This window comes from Lichenostomus cassidix, chromosome 12 (assembly GCF_008360975.1).
Source record: "Lichenostomus cassidix isolate B80296 chromosome 12, HeHo_3.0, whole genome shotgun sequence".
Classification (NCBI taxonomy): Eukaryota; Metazoa; Chordata; class Aves; order Passeriformes; family Meliphagidae; genus Lichenostomus; species Lichenostomus cassidix.
In genome coordinates, this window is record NC_139493.1 from 2,909,348 (window position 1) to 2,923,389 (window position 14,042).

Consider the following 14,042-nt stretch of genomic DNA (forward strand, 5'->3'; position numbering starts at 1 on the left):
TTCCATTAGTCCTTGTAATTCCAACAGTGGCCATTCTTGGGAAGTCTGCCCTGCTTCCAAAGTTCTGCTTCGCTCACTAAGAGGCCACAGAGCTGAAATAAAGAATGCTGCTGATCAATAAAAACAACCCAGCTGCAGTTGTGTCACCAAACTCAATCAGTGTGAACACTTTCACTGCAAATCTGGACAGGGATTTGAACCCTCAGATGGAGCTCATATTCCAGCAGGAATGTCAGAGTCATCCCTAATGTGGATGTTTATCTTCAAAAGAATAATGAGACCTGTAGTGGCAGTAATGGCACTCCAACTGTTCCATTTCATTTGTTCTGCTCCATGGAACCCATTCTGCAGAATTAAATAGATTTAAGTAATCTTCCTTATTTTGTGACTTGCGTTGTTGTTGCAGATAGAATTCCAACAAGCTTGGAGTCAGGGTAGGATTAATTTGACTCTTGGGGATAATTTGAAGGTTTTTAGTTGTTTTTTGTAGATTAATGATGTTCTATGACTGAGGATAATGTCTTCTTGTGGTTTGCCACCTCATCTGATGCCAAAGGCCAGAAATCTGTTTGGTAAAGAAATCTAACCACATCCCACTCTTTCTTTCAATAAAAGATCAATATTTAAAGAAGTTGTTCCAAAAGCAGATGAGGATTTGGGGGAAACTAATGCAATATATCAAAGACATAGAGTAAAAAATTACCCATCTGCCAGAAAGGAGCAATGCTGTCAAAACCCCACAAACCTGGTGGTGTTAGGGAATGTTGGTGGCTGTTAAAACACTTCATTTGTAGAAGTTTAAGGCTTATCATACGTAGAAAAATAGAAATATTACAAATGTAGAAATGGCTTTTTATTTCAAAAGTGACAACGTTTATTTTCCTCTTAGCAGAACAAAGCATGTTTCTGCCTGACCCTGAAAAAACCAGGATAAGAAGACTTGGGGTTAACATTTTCTGAGTTGTCATAGTGAAATAAGATGAAGAATAAATCTTTAGGGGGAAAAAAGTCTCGACAGAATTTTTTTGTGTGCCTGAAAAATAGGTTTTTCTTTCTTTGCAGACTTTAAGGATTCTTTGGAAATGTAACATAAAGCTAGTCCTGAAGAGAGGCTTGAAACATTTATTGCTCTGCTGTGAAGTGAAACACTCCTACTCTGATTTGTTTTATGAGCTGAAACTGGGAGGTTTAAAATCTGAAAATCAGGTTTTCCAGTGCATAAATTGTTTGGTTAAAAGCCCCCACACTTGAGTTTTCATCCAATAATGAATTAAAGTCCTGAAGCCACAAAGCATTTGAATATAAGCTCAACTTAACTCCTGTCCATAGTCATTTTCTCAGGAATTCCTATAAATCTCTGCACATAACTCACTTCCTGAAAAAAAAAAACTAATGAGTCTGTTATATTCTAATTTATGGTGAGTTTTAAATATAGCTCTCAACCCATAGCTGACGTTGGTAATTAAAATAGATATTCTAATGCAGATACTCTGTTCTTTCATAACAATACTCACAGACTATTAATCTTCCTGTCTTTCTCCTCAAGGATTTTATCAAGAGAAACCTGACATCAAATGTTCAGTTTTTTGTCCTTTTTACACTTCCAACATTTGTTAAATGCCAGTTTCCTACTCAGGGGAGTTCAGGTTGTGCTAAAAATAGGACAAGTTTATCCAACTTTGATTGAATGTAAAACCTGAATATATAAATTATTTGCTTTCCCTTTATTAGTGTGTTCGTTTGTCATCACTTTTTGCATCCCATAAAGAGATAAGGGAAGAAAAAAGAATCCACAGAGATGTTTCATGGCAGAGAAAAACGAGAGGAGATGAAATAATCACATTTTTGTGGTTTTGGATGCACTTAAACACGAAGCACGGTAAAGATATGTAAGGCAATTAATTTAAAGTATAATTGAAGAAAATATATTCTTAATTAGCCCGTGCTGATGTAACAGAAGTCCTGCTTGACAGTACCAAGGTAAAATATTTGACAGGGAGAAGGAAATTCTGCTGCTGTTCTGCTCAGCATTGCTGGTCTGATAACAAAGACAAAATCCCCCAGTAATGAGTAGATTCAGCATTATTTTTTTAGTGTATCAAAAATACACTATTATTTTGTAATAATCTACCAGGAGAATTATACTGAAACTGTGTTATTAGTGTATGTGGGAGAATATCTCTGTTTAAAGGTTTTGTTTAGCCTGACTCTGCCTTGTCCTTGGAGATATCTTCAAAACATCAACAACAAAGCTATAAATGACTAAATCATACCAATGAGTCTCTAAGTTTCATCAGCTTAGAGTTCAGCTGTTAAAGCTAATAATATAATTTTCTTGCTGCACAGACAAATAGTTTGTCTTTTTTACATACTAAAGCTTCTCCCAGTGGTTTGGAATTACCTGTTGCTCGAGGGCATTTTTCTTTTTAAATGGAGTTAAAAAAATGGACATTTTCAGGGATGTATCAGCTGCTTCTCTGGGTCCAACTGTTTTATGAGAAAAAAAGTTATTCATGCTTGAAGTCCCTTGGAGTTTAGAGATGAAATAAGGGTTGATCCCTGCTGCAGGCAGCAGTGTGAGTGTCAGAGCCTGACTATCAGACTGCCTGGAAAACTGCAGGTGACTCTTTCTGGGTGGATTTTCCCCTGTTTGCTTCACAGCTGCTTCCTCTGGGAAAATCAGAATAAATCCTGATTTATTGCCCAACTGCTGAGCTACCCAGAGGTGTTCCAGAGTTTTCCAGCCCAGCTTCCATCGTGGAAATGGCAAATTAAAGGTTCAGGTGTGGCAGGCAGCATTCAGTGTGAATCCCAGTTTGGGTTTGTTCTGGAAGGGCTTCCAGAGGCTTTGGCTCCCAGCAGAGCACAGAGCTCCCTGGAAGAGTCACAGCCCTGAAGTTCTGCCTTTCCTTCCCTCTGGTCCTCTGGCTTATGGAGTTGAAAGGAGATTTTGGTTGGGTTCTCTCACTCTGAAGGAGATCATACATAAAAATTGGTGTTTTGATGCGTCTGTGTGCTTAATCCACAAATAATTTACAAATCTCAGCACAGTCTGGGAAAAGTGTCAACTTCTTCAGCCATGGCTTCAGGAGCATCACTGCTCTTGGTCTTCATTCACATCAACCCCCAGAACATCACAGGATTTTGTAAAAGTCTGGAAAAGTGGTTCTTCCTTCCCTGTCAGCCCACAGGGAAGCCCTGGAGTGGAATGAATCAACAGCTGCTTGCTGCAGGGCTGGCTGGCTGAGGAGAAAGGTCATCATCACCACCAAACACGAGATGAGCAAAGCCTCTCCCTGGGACACTCTTTATGAAGTTCCACACTTGTTCTCTCCTTGCCTCTGGGACCAGCAGTGCTGCAAGGAATATTTTAGGCTGAGGCAGCTGAAGGGAAGTGCAGGCTGGTGCTTTTCCAAGTGACTGGCCGTGGAGCTGACGGCTAACCTGCTTTGGAAAATCACTTACCTGCAAGCATCTCGTCCTGGGGGAGCTCTGGATGAATCTTTCATGAAGATTGCACAGCAAGTTCCGAGGAATTCTTCATATCTTCCCAAAATACGGATTCCTGTCACAGTCTCCAACCCTGCCCTGTGAACTCCACTGAAATTAGCTTCCAACCTCTCAGTGCAGGACAATGTCTTTTTTTTTTTATCTCAGTGAGGATGTGCTGCTTGTTACTTCCTTTAGGAGGGAGAAGTAACTCTGGAAAATTCCTTGCCCATCGCTGAGTGTTTGCAGCCAAGTTTCATTCTACTTTTTTAGCTGTTCTCTCCATAGGCAGTGTCAGGAATTTATCTTTTCTTGGATGAATAGCATATAAACTTTCTAGGAAATTGAATAAATTGAAAGAAAATCCACAGATTACCTATGGAACAGTGCAGAGCTGTTGTGTGAAATAGCAGTGAAGGAATGAAAGAATAAACTGCTGTTGCCTTTCATGCATTGATGTTTGTTTGCCAAGTGAGCTTTCTCCTACCACCACCCTGTGAAAGCTGTGACAGATGTTTGAAATATCTTTACAGTTTTAACTGTATTTCGGGTACTTCTGAAGGATGCATGGTGGTATTACATCAAATTTTGGCTTTGAAAATGGTGATTTTTGTGGACTTTCTTCCACTGGTTTGTGTTAGCCAAATTCTGTGCCAAGACTTCTGCTTTCCAAAACAGCCTCATCTATCCATGTTTTCATCCAGTTAAGTGCTGCCTTGCGTTAGAAAACAATTTAAATGGTATTTTGCACTAAGGCTGACATACCATTATTTTTTTTTTAGGACTTAAAGGATCCTCTTCAGCATTAATTTGATGCTTTAGCCACATCACTTATTTAATTTCAGTCTCGCCATTAATGTCTTTTCTCGTACATTTGCCTCGATTGCAAAATGATGTTGTTTAATCATTAGTGATTTTAATATTGGTTTCACCAGTCCAGCTTTAGTGATCTGTACTCTCAATTTTCTTCTGGTTTACTGCTCGTCATAAATATGTGTAAGAGGAATAATAAGTTATTTGTTTCATTGGGGGCTTGAAGCAGAACCAGCGAGAATTTCTGTTGGTTCAGATCAGTCTGTGCAGAAAATGGATGATTTCTGTGCCAGTTAACCCTTTGGCTCTGGAATGGAGCAATAACTGGTGAGGATCTGTGTTGATGTGTGTTTCATCTGCAGCAAAGCCCCACTGGATCCAGAGCATAAAGGATGTGGAAGTTGCTGTGGAGGACACTTTGTTTTGGGACTGCAGAGCGAGTGGGAAACCCAAACCATCCTACAGGTGGCTGAAGAATGGAGAGCAGCTGGCAGCTGAGGTAACATTCTGCTGGGAAAAATAACAGTAATGCTGTGCAAAATTAAAAAATATTCACGCAAACGGGAAAATCCCCAAAAGTTTATGGAATCAGTCAAGAGCAGTATTTGATACTGGGTTTGTATTTTTTGGGAGCATCCTGATGAGACATCAAAAGCTGCAGAGATAAGTTGTGTTGTACAAAAATATTCCAGCTAGAGGCAGATTCAAAAGCAGCAATAGAGCCACAGAAAGAAACATGGAAGGAATGACTGGAGAAGGAAGTTTAATAGCATTATACATAGAGAACTGTAAATAAGGGATGGAGATCTTGAATTATTTTACTGTATTCGGAGTTGGCATTTCATTAAAGGTAGTAAGAAAATATTTTCCAGCTTCTTGACAAAAATCCTATAGATTCATAGGGTTGCCACTGCTTGATGGCAAAGAATGGAATACAGATTGCAATAAAACATAGGTATTTGTTTTAACACTGTTGTCATAGTACATTAATAGGAACTAATGCATTTGGTGACAGGGGAAGGAGGTTGAAAGGATTGATGTGGAGAGGACAAAAGGATTTTGTCTGTTACTGTGTGTCTGGTTTTCCCCAAAGGTTTTCCCCAAACTTTGGTTTTGTTTTGCTCATTGGTTCCTTTTCTCACCAGTTCTGCCTCTCAGATTAGTCACTTTTTACTGTAATTGGTGCATCTGTCCAAGAGTAAGGAAGGTGAGAAGCCTCAGATACTTCAGTAGCTTTGCAGCTCCAAGGCACTCCAGTTTGAGTCTTTGGTTCAATGGCTGATGGAATATTTTCTGCTCAGCATTAGAGCTCATTAGCAAATGGCACAAGTGAAATCTCTAAATAGTGTGAAATGCCAGTGCCATCTGCACGCTTTGGATGCTCTGGTCTGTCCTGAGGGGGCTGGTAGGATTTTGTCCATATTTCTGGAGAAATAAAAGGGTATTTGAGATTGCAAAGCCTCGGTGCAACTGGGCAAGTTTGAAGAATTATTTTCCTACACTGCACTGCCAAGTGTCCATATTCAATCACCATTGCTGTGCCATGATGCAGTCATGTTGCTTCTTTCAGAACTCTTCTCATGATTATTCTGTTGCATTTACCCTATTTGTCATATTTATGCTCTCCTATTTATATTTCTTACTTATTTCAAATTTTTCACAGGAAATATATCATCAATAAAGATATTTTTCTTAATATTCAGGGAAGGATCCAAATTGAAAATGGTGCACTTACAATATCAAATCTAAATCTGACAGATTCTGGCAGATACCAGTGCATAGCTGAAAATAAGCATGGTGTCATCTCTTCGAGTGCAGAGCTCAGGGTTGTGGGTAAGTTGTTCCTTTTTTTTCCCTAAACACAAACCTCATTATCCCTTCTCCACACCCCCTCGGATTGCACCTCAGATGTAGCTCACTCAGATGCTGTCACCGAAATAAAACATTTCTGTCAACCTGCTGTCTGTATCTGCAGTGCTGAGGAGTTGACTCATCTGCTGCCAGAGGATTTGCAGGCAAATCATTCATTTCCAACAGAACGGGAGGAATTATTCACAGGGGGAAGAGCAGGGGGTTGGACAGGAGGATTGAACCTCTGGTGGGGTGTGGAGATGCTGCTGACTCCTCTGTGCTGGGCTCTGAGGGGTTAAAGCCATTGTGTGCAGCCCTTCTTGAGCCAGGGGACAGGGAGTGACATTCATCTATCCTCCCAGTCTGGCCAGGCTTGGCTCTGAAACAGCAGCAGAGCTCCTGGCTGATGCACTCACAGAGCTGGGTGATTTCTGCCTCAGTGTAAAGTCAAACCTGAACCCTGTGCTTTGGGGACTCAGGTGATTCCCTTTCTGATGTTGATCAGCTCCTTCAGCCTTGCTCTCCTCAAACACTGAATTTGCTTTCCAAGTTGGGTGTTACTGAGGAGAAGCCATGAGCTTTCTCTGACTGTTCATGAGAACCACATGCACTCAGTGAGCTGCAGCCATTCCCTGTCCTCTGACATGAAACCAGAAACCTCCCAGTTCCTTGAGGTAAATGGGACTCCTGGTGGGAGATTTAATAGATTTATTAGATAAATCTGCTTCCTTCAGCAGAGCATCCAGTTGGGGATGTGCTGAGCACTCCTTGGGTTCTTTGAGCTTCAGTTTCTGTGACTTTCTGTGCTTGCCTTGTTGGCTGCTCACCTGCACAGCTGAGACTTTGGTACCAGGGTGAGGTACAAAATAATAGGGACAAGGAGGAGAAATACCTGATTGGCCTATAGAAGATCTGTGTGAACTAATTAACGGTGTTAATCGTGTTTGGAATCTAAGTGTAGTGTAAGTGCTAAATATCATTCATCCAATTAAAAGCGCTTTATTTCACTATTACTACTCCTTCTGTTTTAGCTTCTGCTCCAGATTTTTCCAAGAACCCAATGAGGAGAGTGATCCAGGTTCAAATAGGCAGCACAGTTGATTTTGAGTGCAAACCCAAAGCTTTCCCTAAGGCCAAATGTTCCTGGAAGAAGGGAGGTGAGCAGCTACACGAAAATGAAAGGTATCAAGTTTCGTTGGTTTATTTTTTGTTAATCTTAAAAGAAGCTTCTGTGTGTGTGTTTTATGCAGTAGTGTCAGCTGTACATCCAAACAGTTTTAGAGCCTCTCTGAAGTCTGGCTGGCTTGGGGTTTTTTGCTTATTTTTGAGTTGTGATGGTTATCAGAGCACTGAGAGTGAATGTGTAGTGCTTTTTCCAAGGTCAAGGGTCAGATTTTGTTTCCAGCTTAATGCAGAGTTTGGCCTGATTTAGAGAGAACAAGTACTGATAGAAAACTGGGAATGCAAAACCTATAAAACAGTACTAAAGCCTTCAACAAAATGCTCTGAAAATGTTGGCAAGAAGGGAAATGAGGTGTGTTACAGCCATGGGGATGATGTGGCTGAGAAAAGAAAGAAAAGTTAATTGGGAGGTCAAGAATAGCAGATGAAAACATGAAAAGAAAAGGAAAATGCACTTCCAGGTTCTTTTTAAGCAGCAGTGATCCTACCAGAGATAACAGATGTCATCATTGTTTACAGGATGGTGAATGTGTTTTGGGCTTGTAATTCTCAGGGGAGAGTTTGTGATTCACCCATACCCTGAGCTATTGATTTCCCACAACATGTAGGTGGGTTTTTTTCCCAGCAATAACCATTAAAGCATTATTGAGTTAGTCATAAACCGAAATTGCACGAGTGCACTGGGTAAATTGTATAAAAAGACAGTGCAGGACTGTACCTCTGTGCTCTGGAGCAGCTCTTTGGTTTGCATCTCTCTCCAAGTGGGAATTGCTGACTTTCCAGGCTTTCTGTTTCACATTTTATAATTTACACAGACTGGGAGTTCAGGTGCTGAACTGGGACAGCAAAGAGGCTCCTTGGGTGAAAGGTGTGATGGAAAGAGTTTCATATCAGATTGAGCATGAAATAGTCAGTGTGGCGCTTTGGCACTCCAGCTGCTGCCCTTCAGTGCTCAGGACAGGCTGGGCACACTCAGAGGAGCAGAATTATGGTTTGGGAGTTCCCTCTGTGCCCAGGGCAGCCTTTCTGGCCAGGATTATGGTTTGGGAGTTCCCTCTGTGCCCAGGGCAGCCCTTCTGGCTGAGTCACACCCAGGCTGTGGTCACAGAGCAGCGCTGGGAAGTCCCAGTGTTTGCAGGGAGCAGTGGGACTGGAGGAGTGAGTGTTCCTCTCGTGGTGTCACACTGTGCTTGGCAGATAATTCATGGGCAGGGAGCATCCAGAAGTCCAGACACGAGACTGAGGAAAGCAAAGATGTGGTTTTTGGAGGAGGATTGCCATGGCAGTGTGTTTGATTTGTCTCTGCTCCTCCCAGACTGGGTGTTGGGTTGGACAAAGCTCAGCCTGGCATTGTGAAGCTGATTCTAAATTAGACAAAATTCTTCTGGTCCTATTCCTGTAAAACACCACTTTGTACTTTTGTTTTGCAATTTCTAAACCCAGAAATCTGGATTTACCTTTCTGCTACCAGACAGATAAAACTTCAAGAGCGTGCAGTAGAGCCCTTTATATTTTTTCCATCACAAGCCTGGAGCTTTCTCCTTGTACCCAGGAGCTTTGGGCACTCTCCTCTTTGCCCTGGCTCTTGGTTCACAGGGCCCACAGTGGTTTCCATGTGTTGTGGTGTTAAGTGCTGTCAGATGTGACAGTTTGGCATGAGCTGGGGCAGCTGTTGCTGCAGAGCTGGACATGAACCACAGCCTCACTGGTTGGCTGCCAACCTAGCAAAACCTCGTTCAAAATGGCACTTCTTGGTTATTCTTTCTATGTGAATACTTCTATCCTTTAATTGAATTATATTAATATATTAAATTAAACAGTGATCCCTAAAATTTAAGTGAAACCTGTTGCCTTTGGATGGTCCTCAGTCAGTTTTATTTTTACAACTGCTTTGGTGAAGCATGTGTGAAAAACACACAGCACCTGATTTTGTCCATGTAGGGAAATTCCTAGCTTTTGTCCCCCTCTGTTTCCATAAAAAGCAGAATGGTGTCCTTATCCTTTCCAGCCCTGCCTGTCTCTTTTGCTGGAGCTTGTGTAGATTCAATTCTGGAGAAATTCAAAGCTGCCAGGCACTGCTGGATCTCACAGAGCTTCTCCAGAAGAGAAATTCAGGCATGATTTGTGTGTTGCTTTGAGCTCTCTGCCTGCCTGCCCATCAGAACTGGGCTTGCTGTGGCTTTGTTTGCCTTTCCAAACCAGTATCCCCAGTTCATTTGGCACCAGGCTAAGGAAAGCAGTGCTCAGTTCCCAAAAATGAACATACAGGATGCTGCCTGCTTGGATTTATGAGCATTAATTACAGCTTTACTCCTGCAAAGTACAGATGATTCCAAAATATGACCCAGAGGGTGTATTTTTGACGGCACAGTGTAAATGGCTTCCAGAGGAGGCACAATTCAGTAATCCTGAACTGATCTAAATGAAGTGAGGAGAAGAGCAGAGTGTGATTCCTTGCTGGAAACACTGGAGTTCATCACTGTCCGCTGGGAATAATTGCAATTCACAACTTTCTTGCACTTCTGCAATTCCTGCAATTCAGGAAAGGCTTTCCAATTAGCAGCACAAACCTGTTGGGGAAGGTTTCCTCTTTTTTGATTGCAGCAAACAGGAGGAATGAGTTCCTCCCACGAGGATAATTCTGGACAGGGAGGTCCAGCATGGACAACACCTGCAAGAGGAGAGGAGGCAGAAGGAGTTTTTAATTTAATTCCATTTGAAGCAGCATGGATAGAATTGATATGTCTGAAGAAAAGTCCTATTTGAATAATAAAATTAAAGCACAAATACTTGAATTTCTTGTCATCAGACAACTTGGGTTTGACTGAGGTACTGACCACAGTGCTTCAGTAAAGCTTGAGTTTCATTTTGATACCACTGTTGCTTGTATTCTTAATTTATTTTTAAATGGTGCTGCGTTTTCAGTGTGTAGAAGATTTGGATAATGACTCAGTAAATTTTAATTAAATGAGCTGAATATGATATGTCTTGTGGAGGGAAGAAAATATAATACAAAATGGATTCATGAGCTCTGGGCTGAGAAATCACTCAGCATCGAAGAATGCAATCTTGTTTCTTGTTAATTTTGCAAAGTGTGTGATTTTTTTTCTTTTTTAAGAATATCTTGAATAAAGAGAGCAAAACAATAAAGAGCAGTGGAGTGCAGAGAGAAGTGAAAGCATAGGATAACATGCAGAAGGAAAGACAGAAAATGGAAATTCAATTTATCAGGTGCCTGAGAGACCTCCACCTCCAGATGGATGAACTCTTGTTGTGCTTTTATCCTCCAGAAAAGGAGGATTAGTCATTTAACTGAGGTTAAATGCTCCTGATGTTCGTTTAACTCATCAAAAACAGAATAAATACTAAAATATGCTGCAACCCAGACATAACCCTTCCAAGATTTCCCGGATGTTTTATGTATATACATGACTTTTAATTGTCAGACAGCACTTGGCAGCTGCTGCCTGTGGGCTGCAGTGAGTCCTGTGCTCCTGACTTTATCAGGGTGAAAAAACAGGATTTTGGATAATGCAGAGCAGCATTTCACCTTGAAACAAACTCACTTCATTCCTAGATGTTTCTAGATTTACCAACACTAGAAAAAGATGAGAAGATGCTGGAAAAACTTCACTCAAAGACTTCCCAGTGCAATTCCCTTAGGAAAACTCCTGTTTTAGCAGCTTTCATGGTGGCAAAGTGATGGCAAATTAAGGGAGGCAAGAAATAATTCCTGATAAAAAATTGCATGATACTCAGAATTGTTAGTTAAGGGTTTTAGCTTCTCTGCAATTTGAATTAAGTATTTTTATTCATTTTATGAAATGCTGTGCTGTGAAAAGTTACGCATTTACTTACCACTACTTGTATAGGATTTTTTTTTTTTTTTGCTGACTTTCCTGTTAATTAATCTGCTTTAATTTAGTTGGAATTTGATTGATGTATTAAAAGGCAATTCTGACCCACTTTTCCCACTGTTCCTTTGCACTGAAGTGTTATGACCTGGAAAGAGGAATGTGTTTGTGTTTATTGCCATATCAATAAGGATCTGAAATAGTTGGCATTTTTTGCTGAATAATCTGACAAACGGAACAGGCAGTGATTCCTGAGGTTGATGATGTTAGTTTAGGAATAAAGCATTGCCCTGGGAAGATGAATTAGGTTTGCCTTCCTAAACAGTTGCATTAATGATGCCAAATTGCAGTGGCAGTCTGAAAATCCTGAGGCACATTTTGTCTTCTCTAAATATAAATACATGAAGAGGTTTGATTTTTTAATAAGTATATGAAGAGGTATAATTTCTCTCAAGTCAGGAACCCCAAAGTCCTCAGGTTGTGTGGGTTTTAATTAAGAGGGTTTTATGCCATCCTTTGACTGTAGGGAAGAATAATCTTCCCAAACATCAAATTGATCCCAATTTTGCTCAAGAATTAGCAAGAGGTGATGAGTTTGTCAATGATGCTTTGGTGTGATGACCAAACAGATCCTAAATCCATCTCCACTTGGAAAGATGAAGATGAGTTTTGGGATCACTGCTCCCCCATGGTCCCTTTTGCAGGGCTGAAGGTTTTGTGCATTTGCCAGTTTGCCAGAAGGGTTCAGGCTGTGGGAAATGGAATTCCCATGGAAAACTGCTGGCTTTTAGCAGAATGGGTTGAAAAACCCCTGTGGGTTCAGGGAATGCCAGGGGCTGTATGGTTATTTTTGTGTGTCTCAGGTCTGGTCTCTCCCTGGCAGTGTTCCAGCACTGTGTGTGAATATTTAATAATTTTAAGTAAATGAAAAGCTTTGCTTTGTCTTGTGTTTCAGCAGAGCTGGTTTTGGGTTTAGGGTTTCTGCAGGCTCTGAGTTGCATTTACTGTTTTGTAATTGGAAAAAGTGGAGCATTTCTCTTTTTCTAATTTACCAGTAAAGATTTTATTTGGACTATAATATTTTTCTCAAATTGATTTTTTTTTTTGTGTATTGTTTGCTTTTTGTTTTTAATTCTAGGGGAAAAATTGCTCTTCATTATATCTGGGTTTTACTAAGCCTTCTGCTTAATTATTTTAGGCAAGCTGGGCTTGCAGGTAGCTCAGAGCACTCTAAAAGTGATTCGTTTTAATTAAACAATAGACATTTTCAGGTTTATTCCCTGATCCTGCTTTTTCCTTTGTTTGATCTTAGGCTTTGTCAACACTTGGGGTTTCTTTAGTTTTGTATTTTTTGCTATTGGAAGTTTAATCAAAGTCGATGAAGCCTCATCTAGAAAGTGCAAGAACACAGGAGTTTGCTTGCAACCATAATTGAGACATTTTAACACCTTTTTTTGATGTCATTCTAATTACCTATAAAACGTATTACTCATGTCTTTAACACTTTTAAAATACCTATAAACCATATGGCTCGGTTTAATTAATTTTAAACGTTCCATCTTAACACGAAGTGCAGCCAAATATGACTTAGGAATTTTCCAAAACAAGTTAATGAGCCTCAGGGAAGTCACATCCCCCCTTGAAAAATGCCTCCAATGGCACCCCAGCAGCTGAGGTACCTTTGTGGTTATAAATGGATTAAAGTGCCTATTTATAGCTCTCTTTCTCACCCCAACAAGCTGCTTTTGTCTGTTGTTCTAACAGGGTGACTTGTTATCTCTTGTAATTTGCATCTGCTAATTTCATTATTGCACCACCTTTGCCCGAAGGAAGAATATCTCAGCTACAGCTCTGAGAGGAAATTTTAAGGAAATGCAAAATGCAATTTGAAATAATTAGGAAAAAAGCATTCAAAAGTTGTGTACATTTCTGTGTTATAATCCCTAAAATTATCTTTCATTGTAAAGAGCAGTGCAGCTGTGGCAGGAGTCCAGATCTGTGATTTTAGACATTTAAAACAGTCTTCATAATTGTAGGAATAGGTTAAGGAGGCTGTTTTTTGAGGGTTTGGTGAACTTGCTGTTCAGGGAGAGAGGCAGTGGAATCCCAGAGCTGTGATGAATTCCCAACACCATGGTTTGCATTTAGGGAATGTGGTTTGGGGTCAGACAGTTAAAGGGTGAAGGATCAGATCACTGAGCCCTTGATGACCCTTCCATGAGCAAGGCTCAATATCCAACCTAATCCAACCTAATATCCAAATCTAATATCCTAATATCCAACCAATATCCAGGCTAAACCTCCCTGGCCATTTCCTCTCATCCCTGTCACTGGGAGAAGAGTCTGACCCTGACCCAGCTCACTAGCAGGTTTATCTGAGAGTTGATCCCTTTTTTAGAGAAACAATGATCCCAATTCCCACCTAACACCCCAGAATTTAACCACAGAACTCAGCTAGGACCAATGATGGGGATCTACTGACATCATTTCACCTTAGGTGTATTAATTAACTAATTTAGTAGTGAATAAGCAGCAGTTAATATCAAAGCTCTTGCAGAACCCTCCCAGCTCTGCTGAGAGAGGGAGGATGGCAGCGTGCAGTTTGATGGCATTTTGTCTTTTCAGCTGAGCAGGAGTGCAGCTAATGCAGGCAGAGCTGTGCCTGGAGAGGATTTGTTTGCTGCTGGGTTGGTTCTGCATTTGGGCATTTCCAAAACTCCATCTCAGCCAGGGTGCTGTGGTGCCTCTCAGGTGGGCTGAGGGGGTGAGAGAGAAAAGCTCTGGAGCTCTCCTGATTTAGACATAGCAGGAAAATTTGTACCTTTTGTTAATCGTTGTGGATATTTTTATAGA

General features: G+C 40.8%; 1 protein-coding gene across 1 annotated transcript in view; it reads left to right on the forward strand.

The window, feature by feature from the left end:
- The window catches only part of CNTN3 (contactin 3), an 89,266-nt gene that overhangs the window by 59,224 nt on the left and 16,000 nt on the right, over positions 1-14,042 (forward strand). Inside the window, exons 7-9 of the mRNA XM_085072269.1 lie at positions 4,665-4,801; positions 6,006-6,135; positions 7,185-7,335. Of these exons, the coding sequence (XP_084928395.1) occupies positions 4,665-4,801; positions 6,006-6,135; positions 7,185-7,335 (418 nt within the window). The remainder of the gene's footprint in view (positions 1-4,664; positions 4,802-6,005; positions 6,136-7,184; positions 7,336-14,042) is intronic.